General features: G+C 37.7%; 1 protein-coding gene across 8 annotated transcripts in view; it reads left to right on the forward strand.

Annotated features, from left to right (window-relative positions):
- The window catches only part of ILRUN (inflammation and lipid regulator with UBA-like and NBR1-like domains), a 61025-nt gene that overhangs the window by 4981 nt on the left and 36695 nt on the right, over positions 1-19349 (forward strand). For all 8 annotated transcript variants that reach the window (XM_087929586.1, XM_087929589.1, XM_087929587.1 and 5 more), the window contains one exon: positions 18366-18520. In XM_087929586.1, coding sequence (XP_087785712.1) covers positions 18366-18520 — 155 coding nt within the window. The remainder of the gene's footprint in view (positions 1-18365; positions 18521-19349) is intronic.

Below are 19349 nucleotides of genomic sequence, written 5' to 3' on the forward strand. Positions count from 1 at the left end.
CAGCCTATGAACTTTCTTTTCCTGATAAAATTTCTCTTGTCTCATAATGTTTTTTGACTTTTATGCAAATCACATATCTACAAACTATACCAATCATTGATTGATTATGTGTCATCAAGTTGTATTGACTCTTACAAATCACGTATTGTAGATAGTCTCCAGAACAATCTGTCCCCAACCTGGTGGTACAGTATAGATTGCAAAAAAAAAGTGCTGGCATGTTGAGCACAATATTTGGTGTCAAGTAGTGATCTTGACTGATCTCAAAAAGCCTCCAAACTTGGATCATGAAACCTTAATATTGTAATGGGTGTCTGCCAGGAAATCCTAGGTCTCTTTATTAGAATGGGGAATTGGAACAAATATATTGGAACCATCTGAAAGGACAAACCAATTCCATTCCATATTCTTATTGAGAAAAATACTTGCATGTAATGATGTACCCTCTGGAAGTTGAGTACATGTCAGGCAAGTCTTCCCTTTATTTCATAAAATCCTAGCACTCAAGTAGCATAATTAAATAAGTAGATAAAAATTCTTATGGTCCCAGTTCAAGCTTCCTTGGAAATAATTCAGTTTGAAACTAAAGAGATTTATTTGTAAAGCAACATTATTAGAACAGGGCTGTAAAAATGGTTTTGAATCTGATTAATAGTAGTTCCTTGGTGTATTTTATTATACACAGGAAATTCTTACTTTGCTGCTGATAACCAATATATTTGGCATGGTTAAACTGAAATTTCAGTTTATTTTTGTTATTTCTGATGTATGGCAGAAGTGTAAGCATAACTGGAATGGACCACTTTAAACTGTAGGTTAGAAATTACATGCCTGCCTGGCCTTCTTTTAAAAGAGAATTTCTACACATGAAAAGGAAGGGAGAAATTATGCAAGAAATGTTTGATCTTAATATCTAAGCTACACTGTCATGTGACCTCTCCTCAACTTGCACTTATATTCCAGAAGGGATGCCATCTCATCTGTGTGATAGCTTTATGCAAGATTATCCAATGAACTTTTGAGCCAAACAATGTTGAATTTAGATTTTACAAGGCGTTGTTGCCCACGTAGTTCAAAATTCAGAAATCCCATAAACAAATGTCATAACATTGCGGATCTTCATAGATCTATTGTACCAGTATGTGGTCAACAGAGATTTGTTGCAGCATAATGCGTGATGTCCTTCAAACTCTATGTTTCAATATTTAAGTGTATAAACATGGATCCTATACTAGTATTCTGGTAATATGTGACGACTTCTGATATGTTGCAAAGAATTCTGGTGACTGAATAATGTGATCGAATATATGAAGAAACAAGTCATCAGGATTTTGACTGTATTTCTATTTTAAATTAACCAGATGACTTTGTATGCGTTAATAATGCAGCTGGGGAGAATAATGCACCAAGAGAGGGGATAGCGAGGTCCGTGGACATTTTATTTATTTAAACGATATAGCATAATATTCTCATGTACATTTCATTTCTCAGGCTATATTTATTTTTCCATTTTGTATTATTTCTCCCCCCCCCGCCCCAAGTGTTTGAGGAAATATTAAAATACTTATATCAACGAAGAGAAGCATCCAATGTTGATATTCCTTTTACCAAATTTTGAATATACAGTATTTAATGTTTGAATATGTCTCAAGTTTTATGTACAAAAAAAAATCTGTGGTTGGGGAAGGAATGTTACTTTATGCCATATAAGCTTCAACTGGACCATGTAGTACCTTCTAAATAAATGATTATAGTGTACAAAAGTGAATGAACATGGCTTCAGTGTTGAGTTCTGCATTTTACAAGTGCCTTACTTCTCACTATGTTTATTATCTGTTCCTGAGTTCTTCAGCTGAAGGTATAATTAGTTGATAAAAATAGAGATGTCAAAGGTTGGCTCTAGTATTGTAACATATGTTTAAGTCTATGGTCAGGTATGTTATACCTAGCTATGTTGCGCCATGAAAGAGTAGAAAAGAAGTAGATCTTTATACAGCAGTTCTGATATTTGAACTTATACGGTGTGCATAATCATAGGTCCCTGTGTTCCCAGTTTTGTTCCTAGCCTTAAATTAATGCACACTTCTGTGATTTGTTTGATTGTGCCAGCTCTCAATTATACTTTATTTAGGATCTACAAATCCTTAAAACAACTTAAAACGTTCTGCGTTAGGAAAGTATACTTAAGCTAGCTGTATGAAAGAACATTCAGGAAGAACTTATCAGCTAGCATTGGTCTTATATTTATATGAACCATAAAAGGTACTGGTAGTCCTTGGTTAACAACTGGCCTTTTTAGCAACCTTTCAATTTCAAGTAAAGTATATTGAAACATATATTTGACAATATGCAAGAGTGCACACAGAATTTCTGTACTCCTTCCTTAGCCTTGAATACGTATGTCCTTGAATTGTGATGGGATGAGTTAATTAATTATAGAAGAAATGCTTCCCTTTAGGATAAGAGTTTTAATAGTTTTTCTGGCAATTAGATTCCAGAACTTGTCAGAAATTTCAGAAAAAAACTTAACAGGATGTAAAAGTTTGGGAACAAGCAGAATATTTTAATTTGTTCTTAAAACCTTCCTAAAATGGTTAGCTTATCAACATAAACTTATGTTCAGAGGATTAGGTCCAAGGATAAGCAGAAAGGCAACTGCCTTAATTTAGGTAAAACTGATTAACGTGCTGTCATAAAATCCATTTTTAATTCAATCAAGAATGCTAACATTCTTAATTTTAAATGGTTGTATCATTTCTTTAAAGAAATTTTTTGATAAAGTTCAGATTTGAAATGCATAACAGTGTAAATATTTTTAAAAATCCTTTCCATTCAGTTGTATAACAATATATTAGCTAATGGCAACCTGGAGCATCTGTCAATCATGGTGATGGCAAAAATGTGACAATAATTAAAAATAAGATTTGATGGTACAACTTAAAATTTTCTGCATTAGGAAAGTATACTTAAACTAGCTGTATGAAAGAATACTCAGGAAGAACTGGTGAGCTAGTATTGGTCTTATAGTATATATTGACAAGGTGCAGGTAGCCCTTGGTTGACAACTGTCCTGCTTAGCAACCTTTCAAACTTACGACAGCTCTGGAAAAGTAGTTTTACAATTGGTTCTTGCATTTATGACAGTCATTGCATCCTACAGTCACATATTGCTATTTGTGAGCTTCACAGCTAGCTTCCACAAGTAAAATCGCTGGAAAACAAGCTGGCAGTAAATTGCAAGTCACAGCCACTATGATGTGCTTAATAAACTTGAATGATTCATTTAATGATTACAGTGGTACTGGCAAAAGTCAACATGATCACATGTTTCACTTAATGACCACATCGCTCATTGATGGTACTGCCAGTCACAATCATTAAATGATTATCTGTAGTCTATAATTCTTTTTAAAGTGTCTGATTGTATTGTCATCACAGTTTTGTGTCCCAACAGCTATGCATTTTTTCTTACCCAGGAGTTAGCTAAGTAACTCAGTAGCTTTATTATGTTTACTTAAGAGAAGTAAATAATTTCCTATTACTATTAAATTATCAGTATAATACATTTTCTGACTGATACATAGCAAAATATGTTTAATTACACCTACTCTCCCACTTGGTTAAGCGACCAAGTTCCTTTCCAAAGACAAGTTCATTAAGTGAAATGATCACTCAGTGTACACATAGCTGAGGGAGATTACTGGTTACTGCCAACTCATTCAGACAGCTTTTTTCATGTAACTACACCAGCATAACTGTCACTTCAGCATGCAATGTTGTAAAGTGCACAAAATTTGGTTGCAAATACGTACGTGAAAATAAAATGATTTTATTTTCCTTATTGCTATATTTGTGAGTGGTTGCTAACTGAGGTTGTTGCTAAATGACGAATGGGTATAATAGATTATCTAAAATGCTAAGCTTGTCATCTGTAAAGCTGACACCCAGGTTTGAGATCCAATGCCGTGCAACAGGGGTGAGCTCCTATTACTTGCTCCAGCTCCGGCCCATCTAGCAGTTCGAAAGCATGCAAATGAGAGTAGATAAATAGGTGCCACCTTAGTGGGAAGGTAACAGCATTCCGTGCACCTTTGGCATTCCATGCACCATAGTCATGTTGGCCACGTGACCACGGAAATACTGTTACCTTTAGACAATGCTGGCTCCCTCAGCTAAGAAATGGAGATGAGTGCTGGACCTGACTGGATAGGGGAAACTTTTACCTTTAAAACATTTCTATACTGCTGTTAAATTTCCATAATGTTCTGTTTCAGGCTACACACTCATAAACGCACTGAGGAATTTGCAAACTTTACTAGATTTTCAAGGAAATAAATAGCAAAGGAAAGGTGTGTGCAAATGTGCGCGTGCACACATAAGAAATCACATCCCCATTATCCCACCAAGCTTGCCTTGAGCTAGTCCAAATCCAAAACAGTAGGTATGAGATGTCAGGCAAAGTTCAAAGGCCCAAATGTCATAGCAGGGTTTTCAGCTGGACCAGGTCCAGAGTCAGTCATAAGATTTCAAGTTAGGAGGCAAGGTATGTTGAGTTTAGGTTAACAAATAATTATTGCCAATAGAGGGGCTTGAGCCTGCTACTCTTCTTACATAGAAGCAACTCAGGAACTGCTCATTTGGAAGGGTGATATTCCTTTCTTGCAAGGAGATTTGCAGAGTGCCTTTGTTCTGCCCTGCTCTCTGTATGGCAAGCCATTGCATACAGGGAAACAGCTGAGGCTCCTCAACTTCTAAGACTGGCAGCAGACAGACCTGGTTATTGGGCAGCATTGCCTCTCTCTGCATCTGCTCAGGCAGCAGTTTGCCCAGTGACTCTGGAACTGATTGCTTGCTGTTGGTTTCCTTGTCACAGTCTGAGCTGGCAATGATACACGGAGATTTATAATAACACACAGAATCTAGGTTCCGAGCCATTTTAGGTTTACATTTTGAATTGTGTTTGATTATACAAGCCAGTTTTAAAGAGCTCAATAGGGATTAATAAGATTTTTACCATAGAAGTTTCCAGAGCTGGTTTAATATTAGCCAGATTTCTCTGTTCAGCAATAGTTGCAGCTAAAATACGGTAACCAGTCTTAACAGGTAAAATTGGTCACAGATCTGGGTCAGTGACCCCTTCTAGATGGTGATCTTAATTCTTCATAAACGGGAGCCTATCAGGGAAGAAATGTCAAAATGGTAGCCAGCGACCACAGTGGAACGAAGAGCTAGCTAATAGTCCAGCTCTTTGTAATTCAGGCCATCTATTTTGAGAGCCTGTCCAGAATAATACAGTGGTCATTAGTATTGAAAGCCTCTGAATGATCAAGAAGAAGTAGCACAGCTGTACTCCTTGTCTTCTCCTTACATAGATTACATGAAAGACAGTGAACAAATTCTTAGGCAAGAATCACATATGCATCAAAGTTTTATAGCAATTTTCTTGAGCATTTTAAGGTTCACACATAGTGCAATGTCATTCTAGTCCGATTCTTCAGGAATGATTGTCCCTTAGAGCAGGGGTCACCAACCTTTTGGACCTCAGGGATCACCAAACTCATAATTTTAAATCCTGCGGACCAGAGACCCTGGGAAAATCCCCAAAAACGGCTGCAGGAAAATTCCTCACCCCGTTTTTTCCTACCGATTGATCATTTTTAGGTTCGCAGGATACTGTCTCCAGCTCCATTCTTGGGTGGGGATGGAGACAGAGAGACTTTCGACTTCATGCAAGGGAAGCAGCAGAAGTCTTTCTTTTTGTCCCCCAAACTCCGCCAGAAATGAGTCTTTGCTGGTGCAGCCTCCTGGAGCAGGATGCCTTGCAGGGTCCAAAAAGACTCATTTCTGGCGGAGCTTGGGGGACAGAAAGAAAGACTTCTGCTGCTTTCCTTGTGTGAAGCCAAAAGCAGCAGAAGAAAAAAGCAGAAAGAAGCAGCCTGGTGGCCACGCCAGGCGCCTGGGGCAATTTCCGCCCCTTTGCCTTTCCCCCCCTCCCTTCACTACCTCGTGTTGTTCACAATGCAAGCAACACAAGCCTTGTGTTCCCGTGGGCCATGTAGGCAGCGCAGCCATGTGTTCCCGTGCAGCCTGGATTAATTGTTTGGGGGGGTGCTTTGAGGGTGACATTCCTCTGCGGACCACCAAAATTTTCTTGTGGACCACCAGTGGTCCCCGGCCCACTGGTTGGCGACCACTGCCTTAGATCAGGTGGGCTTTCTTATAAGAAGAAATGTATTACCTTTGAATCCAGATGCTGATTATATGTAATCAAGTTATGACTACAGTTGGAACCAGAATTTTGGTTGCTAAATGGTATGGTATGGTCATTAAGTGAGTCATCATATAATTGGACCCGACTTTATGACAATTTTTACCATGGTTCTTAAGTGAATCACAGTGATCATTTAGTGACTCATATGGTAGTTATTAAGAAAATTTATATGGCCATTCAACTCCAGGTGGTTTACATAAATTAAACAAATCACATGCTAATCCTGCTTCCCCAATGAAGTTTCCAACAATTGTTTGTTGGAAACTTGCTGGAACAGTTGCAGATTGCAATCATGGGATTAAAGAATGCACAACCAGTCATCAATGTAAGACAGTTGCCAAGCAGTTGAATTGCAATGACATGGTCATGGGGGCGGTGCACTGGTGGTAACTTCAAGGATAGATCATAAATAACTTTAAAGCTGTATTTTCCTTCATCTCGTGGTTACATGACTGCACTTCAAGCACTCAGCAACCAGGCTGCATTTATGGCTGTCTGGAACATCCTGCAGTTGTGACCATATTCTACAATAGTTTTGCCAAAAAGTGGCATTTACTTCTGATTTTTGGCAAAACCTTGCTCACAGCAAGCTCTTGGTTTGCATAATGGTTGCAGTGTTTGCTTAATGACCATAGATTCACTTACTTAATGATTGTGGTGATTCCCTTAAAGACTTGCAAAAAGGTCATAACATCATATGACCAACTTGTATTATGACTATCATGAGTTACGACCGCGATAGGCAAGATCTATTATGATAATGAGGGTTACTAGTACATATTCAGTTATTGTTTTATGCCATTGATATTATTATTATTATGGAAGCTATTTGACCATGGCATCTTTTATAAGTAATTTATATAGAAAGACTTATTCTACTTTAGTCACTATTGTATAGAAACATGTGAACTTAGTAATATGAAGAAGCTCGTATTATACAGGTAGTCCTCCCTTAATGCCCGAATTACTGAATTGTGTTCAGTAACCGAAATTACAAAGGTGCTGAATTAAGGGACATAAACCAATGCCTGAAATTATGAATGTTGCAGCACCCTACAGTCCTATATAGCAATCTGGGCTGTTGGCAACCCATTTGAATTCACAATGGGATGCCAAGGTCTTCACAATCGATCATGTGATTGCCATTTGCAATCTTCCCTGTCAGCTTCCTCTGAAAGTCAACAGGGAAGCAGGCAAGGAAGATTGCAAGCTGTTGACTCCTTCTGGTTCCTGGGGGATGGCTAAAAATGGTCCATCAGGACCCATTATGGGATTAACCTTTTTCAGCCAGTCTTTTAGGGAGTGGAAGGACTGCTAGATTGATTTTGCCTCATAAACGGTGCCTCATAAACGGCCCTTCTGCTCTCAAAAATGCTGGGTGAAAACTCTATGACAAAAGCCAAGGGGGATTTTAGGACAAGGTGTTTGCCAGCCTGGAGTGTTTGGACCCATGCTGGCTCCAAATGCCCCATCCTAAAATCCCATTTAACTTTGTCATGGTTTTTTTCAGCCAATGCCTTTGAGAGTCGAAGGGCTGCATGTCAGATTTATTTTGCCCATGTGGGATAGAATCTCTCCCCCAAGCAGCCTTGCCATTCTCAAAGGTGCTGGTTGGAAAAAGCCTTTCTTCCCTTCAGAAGAATAGCATTTACTAATTTTCTAGCCAGAAAGCTAGTGAATACAGTATTTCTAAAGGCTAGAAAGGCTAACACAGAGAGTAAAGGGGAAACGGCATGCTGGGACAGAGAAAGGAGGCTCAAGTGCTTGGGATCAGAGCTTCCTTTCTCTGGCCCAGCAATGTGGATTCCTTCTACACACAGAGAGCAGAGGACGACCTGCAATTGCCTGGAAAAAGGACTCCTTGAGTTCCAAGCTTTGTTTCTCATGACCCTTTGTGTGCATGAATGGGAGTTGAGTGCCCTCTTTTGGCAGGTAGCTCTTCTGTGTTATCAACGTAGTGACCCTTGAAGTTGGTTAGCCACTGCATCTGGGAGGGCTGGGATTGTGGTCATTGAGCGAGATGGTCATGTAGGTGCTTCACTTAATGACTGCAATGAATTAGCACCAAAATTTTAAGTCCAGTTGTGATTATAAGTCATGGAATACGTCTGTGTATAAAGCCCCTTGAAACAGAAGGAAAAAAATCTCTGTTTCCTTTCACGGGAGTACATTAATTAGATAAACCTCATTTCATAATTATAAGCTCCTTCACAATTGTAAGTTATGAAAATGTCTTACAAACAAACAAACTTCTTTGCATGTATTTATGAGATTATAAATATGTTCATAAAGACATACCATCCTAAGCATACTTCAATAAATCTTTTTCCAGGTAGAGACTTTTTTAAAGCAACATTTGCCATTTACATTTGATGGTAAGAGTAATGCAGAGAGGCGAAGCATTTCTTCTTAGGTTATTATTTCCCAGAGTTTCAACATGCTATGATTTAAATATATACCTGGAAGACTTGATGAAATAGACTGAAATTTCAATGTCTGATTTGTTACTGGTTCTGTAATCATCTCATAACTTAAAACATCTGTGTTTTGCTACAGCATAATTACACTGTACACTCTGGTTGGTTTTTTGTTCAGCTTTGTGGCAAAGAGCACTTGTTCAGTTGAACTTCAGTTAAATATTTGCTTTGTCATCATGACTCTGCTCATGTTTTTTTCATCCTCCTTGTTGTAATCTGTTATCTCTCCAGGTTGACATCAACTTTTTACTGAACCAATTGTATAATTTAAAAAAAAATGTTTTCACTGCAATTTGGTTTAGGAAAAATGCTTAGTTGAAAAGATAGTTTGCTTTTCAATTTGGTTTAGCCTCAGTTACATATTAGCTGGAACAGATACTGAAACCATTCCAAGTAGCAATGCTGGGTGATGAAATATGACACATGGAAGGGAAGAGAATTGGCAATCAGCCTTGATGCATAAATAGCCCTTTCCCCTTTGAAGTATGTTTACCAGATTGAAAATAATAACATTGGAAGGTGTGTTTTTTTCTTTAATTTGAAGAAGCAATTAAAAATGCTTTTCTAATGTATATTGTAAGCTGTGATTCTCTGTAAATATGCAATTTTCTTAGTATTCGTGTACTTTTTATGCATTTTGTAATATTTCTGGATTTTGAAGCAAGATGTCATGGCAATTATTGGAGAAATATTCCAAATGTAATCCTGTAGCCTTCATTGTTTTTACTAATCAATTTTGTCTTTTATCACAATTGAAGTAATGTGTTTAAATGAAGCAAATTAACTGACTAATTTTAACAGGTGTTGCTTCATTCATCTGATTGTAAGTTAGCATAAATCTTACTTGATATATTGATTTATCTATTATCCTCTTAAACCATGCAATAAAGAGAAGCAACAAGCAACTAGTAAAGTATTTATCCTCACTTAGTAATTGTCAACTTGGATCTATCCCATAGCATTTGACTGAGCCAGCAGTCAAATAGAATATAATCCTCTCTTTCTCGAAAAAAATCTTGATAGTTTATTTAATGCAGTTGACTACCTAGATGATTGACTGCTATGGCATCTAACTATATCATTTTGCAATCTAAAAATAATATTTTTCACATCATGGTTTAAAAGAGATTAATGACAAAATATAAGTCTTGATGGTCTGGTTATATTTATTCACTGCTTTATTCAGTACAGGGTTTGCTTATAAATATGTAAAAAACAGAATAAAAGCAGAACTAGCCAGTCATCACTTTTAAGAGCTGCAGAAAGAACCATCCCCTTAACAACTCAAGGTGAAGATTATATGCCTTAGTGAGAAGCAGGGATGTGGAAGCAACCATTACAATATAATGGAGGGGGGGATGGGAGATAATCTCCAGAATTTTGTGGTAAGAGTTGAAATAGAACTACAGGTAGACTTCACTTACTGCCTTGTTCAGTGATGGTTCAAACTTACTATGGTGCTGACTTTAACAACCAAGGCTCACATTTGTTTCACCATGTCCCTCTGTCATGTGATTGCCACTAGTATATATTGTCTTGTGATTGACCTACTGTTTTTCCTTTTTCTCCCTTTGCAGAGTAGAGAGATTGGTGGCGAAGAGATGTACAAGAGAGTACGCAGGTGCACAATGGGGAATACTTCAGACTATTTGGGTAGTACGCTCGCAACTCCCACCATGGTCAGGGGTGCCAATACTATCACCTTCCTTTCAATGTGTATTCCCCATTGTGTGCCTGCTTATTTTTCTGTAAGTGGGTGGTGGTAGTGATGGTGTTCAAGCCCAGGACACTGCTTGGATTTTTCTCTTTTTTCTCTCTCCCATCCTCCCTTGCAGAACAACAAGATAGCTTAAGCAAAGGATGAGGGGGGAAAACATACTTATATTTGGTTGAGAACAAAGTCCCTAAAATGGAAGAGAGGCATTAAATGAATGTTCTCTGCTAGGTAATAATCCATTGACTAGTAGCTTTATCCATAGAGATTGTTTAAATTATTCTTTGATTGATATTCAAAGTTTTATAACATGAGAGATAAATTGCCAGTATAGTCTGATTATATTCTACACCATAAAAGAAAGTCCCTTAGTTGAGGTCTATCACCTGATGACTTTATGTCCATGCAAGTTCTTGGGCAACAGTACTGAGGAAGATAGCTGTTGCCTTCTTGCAAGGTGTTCGTTCAATTTCTTACAGTGTTCCCTGAAAATCTTCCATTTAAGTGCTTTCGATTCTTTTGTTCCTCAAAATATGTTTCTGTGTCTATTCTTTTATTACATTTATAGTTTAACTTTTGTAATGACCTCAAGACAACATATATAGTACCAGATATTTTTCTTCATACCACCATAGTGTGATAGGTTGGGGTGACAGAAAATGACTGACCCAATGTTACCTAGCAAGCTTCTGTGGCTGGTATAGGCTTCCGTGGGGTGTGTGGTTGGGAGAGAAGCAGGAGTGAGCTACAGCAACCTTGTGGTGGGCGGTAAGGGTGAATGACCATGGGCCTGCTGCAGTCGTCATAATTTTTAAATGGGGACATAAGTAGCTTTTGGTGAATTGGTCATAATTTAAAACATTCGTTAAATGGCCTGTTGTACCTCAAGGATTAGCTGTATTTTTTTCCTGGGTAGCGTAGATCTTTGATTCCTGCTAAATGGAAATTGGGGAAGTTGTTGCCAAAACAGAATGTTAATGACATTGTGCAAGCCTTGATATTGGGTAGGTGAGCAGAGTGTACAATTTGTTTTTAAAGAGTGCAGTATTGAATCTTTAATTTGTGACAGGCCTGGGAAAAGGTCAAATCGGTATACTGAATCTTACTTTGACAGGTGTCATTCCAGTCTCCAGTCTATTTATATTAAAAAAATATAAGAAAGAAAATAAAAATGAATATAAAGTAAGAAGGAAAGAAATCAAAGATCTAAAAGTGCAAAAGCAATGGAAAAAGTAGATACATAGCTTCCGGTCTTCTTTACAGAAGTTATAAGTGCAGTTATAAATTTAATCCTAGCTCTATGGTTACAACATACATTGCTCAAAAAAATAAAGGGAACACTTGAATAACACAATGTAACTCCAAGTCAATCACACTTCTGTGAAATCAAACTGTCCACTTAGGTAGCAACACTGATTGACAATCAATTTCACATGCTGTTGTGCAAATGGAATAGGCAACAGGTGGAAAGCATAGGCAGTTAGCAAGACATCCCCAATAAAGGAGTGCTTCTGCAGGTGGTGACCACAGACCACTTCTCAGTTCTTATGCTTTCTGACTGATGGTTTGGTCACTTTTGAATGCTGGCAGTTCTTTCACTCTAGTGGTAGCATGAGACGGAGTCTACAACCCACACAAGTGGCTCAGGTAGTGCAGCTCATCCAGGATGGCACATCAATGCGAGCTGTGGCAAGGAGGTTTGCTGTGTCTGTCAGCATAGTGTCCAGAGCATGGAGATGCTACTAGGAGACAGGCCAGTACATCAGGAGACGAGGAGGCCGTAGGAGGGCAACAACCTAGCATCAGGACTGCTACCTCCGCCTTTGTGCAAGGAGGGACAGTCGGCGCACTGCCAGAGCCCTGCAAAATGACCTCCAGCAGGCCACAAATGTGCATGTGGCTGCTCAAATGGTCAGAAACAGACTCCATGAGGCCCGATGTCCACAGGTGGGGGTTGTGCTTACAGCCCAACAACGTGCAGGACATTTGGCATTTGCCAGAGAACACCAAGATTGGCAAATTCGCCCCTGCTCCCTGTGCTCTTCACAGATGAAAGAAGGTTCACACTGAGCACATGTGACAGACGTGACAGAGTCTAGAGATGCCGTGGAGAATGTTCTGCCTGCAACATCCTCCAGCATGACTGGTTGGCAGTGGGTCAGTAATGGTGTGGGGTGGCATTTCTTTAGGGGGCCGCACAGCCCTCCATGTGCTCACCAGAGGTAGCCTGACTGCCATTAGGTATTATTATTATTAGGTATTATTATTAGGTATTATTATTATTATTATTAGGTATTAGATGAGATCCTCAGACCCTTTGTGAGACCATATGCTGGTGTGGTTCGCCCTGGGTTCGTCCTAATGTATGACAATGCTAGACCTCATGTGGCTAGAGTGTGTCAGCAGTTCCTGCAAGATGAAGGCATTGATACTATGGACTGGCCCGCCCCTTCCCCAGACCTGAATCCAATTGAGCACATCTGGGACATCATGTCTCGCTCCATCCACCAATGCCATGTTGCACCACAGACTGTCCAGGAGTTGGGGGATGCTTTAGTCCAGGTGTGGGAGGAGATCCCTCAGGAGACCATCCGCCACCTCATCAGGAGCATGCCCAGGCATTGTAGGGAGGTCATACAGGCAGGTGGAGGCCACACACACTACTGAGCCTCATTTTGACTTGTTTTAAGGACATTACATCAAAGTTGGATCAGCCTGTAGTGTTTTTTTCCACTTTAATTTTGAGTGTAACTCCAAATCCAGACCTCCATGGGTTGCTAAATTTGATTTCCATTGATAATTTTTGTGGGATTTTGTTGTCAGCACATTCAACTATGTAATGAACAAAGTATTTAATAAGAATATTTCATTCATTCAGATTTAGGATATCTTATTTTTGTGTTCCCTTTATTTTTTTGAGCAGTGTACATCTTTTTTCCTATAATCAATTGTTTCTAATCATTAAAACCATAAATCATATGTTCCATTTTTTTCTGTCTCACACAAGTCTAAAGAGGTTTCCAGTCAGCAATAAAGGCAGATATTTTCTCTGATCAAAGGAATCCATTTGGCCATCTCAACAAGTTGCATATTTTTCACTAACTATTCTTCCATTGTGAGTAGTACCAAATATCTCCATCTTTTTCTTTTTTGTTGTCTTCCTATACCTTTCATGCTTTAGTTTCTAATGGCACTCTGAAGTTATAGTCAGCATCACAATTCACATCTCCATAGTTACGGTCAACATCACAGTCTGGCTCACAGTATGTATGACATTTGTTTTGTAAAATCTACCAATTACCTGTACTCTTTGATAATAAACAAAAAAAATTCCCATGAATGTCTGAAATATTTGGTTGATTTGTCTAATTTATTTCCAATTTATTCAAAAAAATAACTGTCCCGGAATCCATTTTAAACTTTCTTACATCAACTCCTTGTTTAGCTTTTTGCTAGAAATTCTTAAGTTTTTAAATTTAAAATATTTTATCTTTATTGGTTAGTAATCCAGAAAAAATGATAAATCACCTAGACCCATGATAATGAACCTATGGCATGCGTGCCAAAGATGGCATGCAGAGCCATTTGTGCAGGCACACAAGTCCCAGCCAAACTTACATGCACTATGCATACACCTCCCAGCTGATTTTCAGCTTGTTCTTCAGCCTCCAAAGGCTGCAAAGGCTTCCCTCGAGTCCCCAGGAAGACGAAAACAGCCTCAAATGGGCTGAAAATCAGGTTGGAGGTACGCACATGCTCAATGCCGGTAATGGGGCAGCAGGGGGGTTGTTGGATGCGCAGGGGAGCAGGCGCATTGCATTGTGGGTACCGGCACATGTGCGCTATCGGACGCATGTGCTTTTGGCACACCACAACAAAAAGGTTCACTGTCACTGACCTAGACTCCTATCCTCTTACTCTGAATATCTCTTTCTCTTTATTTATTAGATTTTTATCCTGCCTTTATTATTTTGAAAATAATTCAAGGCAGTGAACATACATAATGCTTCCTCCTCCTCCTCTTTTCGCTACAATAGCAATCTTTGAGGTGTATTGGACTGAGAGACAGTGACTAGCCCAGAGTTACCCTGCCAATTTTTCTTTAGTTGTAAATTAGTTATATCCAAAAGTGATTATGAAATAAGATATGACTGAACTTTTTGTTCATATAATCTACATTATATTCTGTGCAAAATACTGTGTAGGTTATATATTTTGTGTCAAAATATTGCAGTATGTATTGATGTAAGTTTTATTTAATCCCATAAAGCATATGATACTATCTTATATTTTTTGTAAATGGTGCTGTCTTTCTCCTTTACTTTCTAATCTGCCTTTTGAACTTTTTGCTTGTGTCATGAGAAATTTTGAAAACATTAAAGAGATTAAACAAGGAAAAGTTCAATATAACCTTCTGCTCTATGCAGATAATATATTTTATTTTCTCTATGAGGCAAATTCATTAATTATCTAATTTCACAAATATGTTGAGTTTGATATTTTGCTTGGTTATTTCATTATTTTTTCTTCCATTCAATCATGTTCAATTGTGGAGGCTACCTGAGCAAATTCCTGCAGTTTTCTTGGCAAGGCTTTTCAGAAATTGTTTGCCATTGCCTTTTTTCTAGACTGAAAGAAAGTGACTGGTCCAAGGCCACCCAGCTGGTTTTGTGCCTAAGGCAGGACTAAAACTCAGTTTCCTATTTTTTAGTTTAATTGCTACATCAAACTGTTTCTGGTTACTTCATAACTTGGAGCAAATCAGAGTTGATCGTGGCTTAGTAAACAATAAGCTGACCAAATTTATAGGTAGTACTAAACTATGTGGGTGGTAAAATTAGATGAAACATAATGCAAACAACAAATGTGGTATAGATTAAGTAGGTGTAAAGTGAGCAACACTGGAACATAGACACTTCATATCTGCAGTGATGGATTCTGAGTTGCGTATAAGTATACAAGAAATGGATTTTGTGTTCACAGTGAGAACTCAGCAAGGATGTCAACTCAGTGTGTGACAGCTATGAAAAAATACAATTTTTGTGTTAGGATAATTAAGATTTGAAAAAAATCTGCCAGCATTGCAATACTTTTATGCATATTAATGATTTATCCACCTTTGGAATACTTTCTTTATTACTAATTAGATTTATAGGGCTGCCCATCTAAAAAAATGCAACTCTGGGCAGCATACAACAAAATAAAACAAACAATACAAAATAAACAATACCTCCCAAAACCCAGCAACCACATAACATTAAAACATATTTATTCTACAATCTATAATACAAAGTATAAAAATGGCAACCAAGCATCATGATAAAACAATAAAAAGGGGACCCCAGCCATCTGGCCACTAATATATGGGAAAATAGTTAAGTCTTAACAGCTTTTCTAAAGGGATTAGAGTTGAGGCCTGGCATAGGAGAAGAATAGTTCCAGAGAATAGGGCAACCACAGAAAAAGCATCCTTGTTAGGTTCTATAAAATGACAAGCTTTAAATGAAGGAATCTGGAGTATATCCTCATGGTGGGAATGTGTGGGGAGAGAGAATGCAGTCCCTCAAGTAACCCAGTCCTTTGCTTGTAGAGCTATAAAAGTGATAACCAGTACTTTAATCACACCCAGAAGCCTATTGGCAGCCAGTGCAACTCATGGACTAGCGGCATCATCACTCATAACTACCTGTATTACTACATTATTGATCAACTGGAGCTTCCAAATGGTGTTCAAGGGTAATCCTATCGAGATTACATTGCCGTGGTTCAATTGGTAGGTGTTTAAGGTATGATGACCATGAGCAGGCCTCTAGTCCAGGAACAGACATGTCAGGTGCCAAGAATCTAGTTATGAAAAGGCCTCCCTGGCCTCAACAGCTACTCATTCTTTAAGCAGGAGCTACAAGTCAAGAGAACCCCCAGGTTTCACACCAAGTCAGAACAGGGTAGTGCCATCCAATTCAGTACCAAAAATGGAAACGCTCCAGCTTCTTGATCTAGTGCATATAAAACCAATAACCCCTCAGTCTTGGTGAGGTTGAGTTGCATCCTATTCTTTCCCATCAAGACCCCAAAAGGAATATAATAAATCTGGAAAAAGTGCAGAAGACTGCAGTTATAAAGAAAAAGGTAGAATATTTAGTATTCTACTTTGGAAAAAGGCAAAGGAATAGATACATAAATATATAAAATTGTGTATGGCATGGAGAAAGTGAATAGGGGGAATTTTCCCTCGCAAAACATTAGGCTAAGGAAGTATAAATGGAATTTGATTGGAAGGAGACTTTTAACAGAAAAAGAAAGCATTTCTTCATACAGCATGTAATAAATTCTTGGAATTCATTACTATAAAACATGGTGATTACTACAATTTGATGGCTTTAAAAGATGTTTGGATAAATTCACGGTGGACAGGTCTGCTAATAACTGTGACATTGACATTTATGTGAATTTCGGAATAACCAGCTTGATTATTATGTTGTCAGCCATATAAAGGTCCTGTTAAAGAATATTAAATTTATTCCCTTGATCTCAAATGAACTTAATAAATATATGGTGCATAATGCACATTAGGAATTTTATCCCTGGGAAAGAATGTTCTAAAGAATATTAAGTTAATTCTTCCAGACTGTCGTTCCATATCACTAGGATTTCAATCCTATCACTAGGAGTTATACTCTGGAATTTGTTATTCCTGATATTAATATTATCAATATTTCTATTGCACAACATTTAAAACATTTAATAACTATTCAGTTGCCTTATTGTTAAAGTAGTAGTTTAAAAGATTAGTCTTTGTGATATTAAAAATAATATGGCTACATATATAGATGGCATAACAGAAAAAATATAGGATATTTCTGAAATTTATTTATTTATGAAAATCTTTTTGAGGTCTATATATTAATAATAATGTTATTCCTATTTAACTACCAGACCCTTTGGTTCCAGTGATTTCAGTTGCAAAGAATCAGCAAGAACAATTTGTTTTATGTTGGAACTTATGCTTCAAATTCCTAAATATGCAGAAATATAATTTAGTCATATATTTTAATAAAGCATTACAATTGTAAAAAGTATTCAGCATGATGTATATAATAAGCATTGTTAATAATAAAGCATGCTCAGGCATCATATTAGTAAATTCCACGTGGATTTGAAGAGTAGTGCTAAATATGGCATTTCACCTGCTTTTACTTCAAAATTTATCTTGCGAAATACAAGCTGCATGTAGAAGAAGCCTTACAAAATTATTCAGAATTCCAGATTGCCACTCTATTCAGCCTATACCTTAATCAAGAGCACAGACTCTCATTGAATGTTCCTTGATTGGTGGCAAGTATAGGAACTGAGAGACAACCCAAGATATGTTTTCTTCAAACATTCAAAGCAAGTCTTTATCTAGAATGATTTGTTTTCAGTGTTTTTCTGAATGATTCATAGTTAACTCAACACAATTGCCCTTGTATATTTTGCCATCTATAATTTGTTTTATAATAATGTTGAATCTGAACAAAAGTCACAACTACCCCCTGTTAACTTTGATTTAAAATCTAGATTTAATTTATAAAAAGCCTTATCAATCAATTTTGCATCCAGGCACAATTCTATTATGCTCTAGGAGAATAACAGACTTTTTTCATAGATTTCTATTTATGTGTACATATGTAAAGAGTAGGACAGCATGATGCTAGTTAGCCTGCATTTGACATTCATGCTATTTAAGCTCAGTATCTGCAAAACTGTAGATATGTTTATATTGCAGATAGAGAAGAGCACAAAAAATCGGGTGCATATCTAGCTATATAAAATAACTTGCAAATAGGTAGCAATTCTACAATTTAAATTGGGTATTTACCCAATTTACCATTCTGTGGTTGAAAATCTTCTTTTGTTTTTATAGGAATCTACAGGCAGCCATTGGAGCATATTATGATTTTGAAAGTCCAAACATCAATGTGCCCTCCATGTCCTTTGTAGAAGATGTGACTATAGGAGAAGGAGAATCCATCCCTCCAGATACCCAGTTTACAAAAACGTGGAGAATACAAAACACAGGTGATTTCTGAAGGTCTCTATGTTTGTGTTGATCTAGCTTTCTTATATTTTTTTCGAGAAATATAATGTTTAACTAATCAATACTTCTGGACACTTGTACCTGTGCCTAAGGTCTTTTCTCAAAAGAAAGGATGAAAGGAAGGGGTTGGCTAAATAATTCCTGTTGAAGTTAGAAGAAGGTTTCGTCTTATACCTGCAGATTTATTTACGTTGTTATATTGTGTTGTCCTCTTCTCTGCTTTGATCTGTACACAGCAAAATACTGTGGACATAATATATTTAGATTTCAGCAAGGCATTCGACAAAGTAGACCACAACCTATTTCTTAGTAAGCTAGAAAAAAAGTGGAATAGATAGCACCACCACTAGATGGACTCGCAACTGGCTGGCAAACCGTACTCAACGAGTAGTCCTTAATGGGTCTAAGTCTACATGGAGGGAAGTAAGCAGTGGGGTGCCACAAGGTTCTGTCTTAGGCCCAGTACTCTTCAATATCTTCATTAATGACTTAGATGAGGGAATAGAAGGGGAACTTACCAAATTTGCAGATGATACTAAGCTGGCAGAGATAGCTAACACCCAAGAAGATAGGCTCAAGATCCAGATGGATCTTGACAGACTAGAACACTGGGCCATATCTAAGAAAATGAAATTCAATGTAGAGAAAAGTAAAGTCCTACACTTAGGCAAGAAAAACCAAAAGTACACATACAGACTGGGTGAAACCAGGCTCAATAGCAGTAACTGTGAGAGGGATCTTGGAGTCTTAGTGGACAACCAGCTAAATATGAGTCAGCAGTGTGCAGCAGCAGCCAAAAAAGCTAATGCA

This window comes from Pseudonaja textilis, chromosome 3 (assembly GCF_049901715.1).
Source record: "Pseudonaja textilis isolate UNSWEBS1 chromosome 3, rPseTex1.2, whole genome shotgun sequence".
NCBI lineage: Eukaryota > Metazoa > Chordata > Lepidosauria > Squamata > Elapidae > Pseudonaja > Pseudonaja textilis.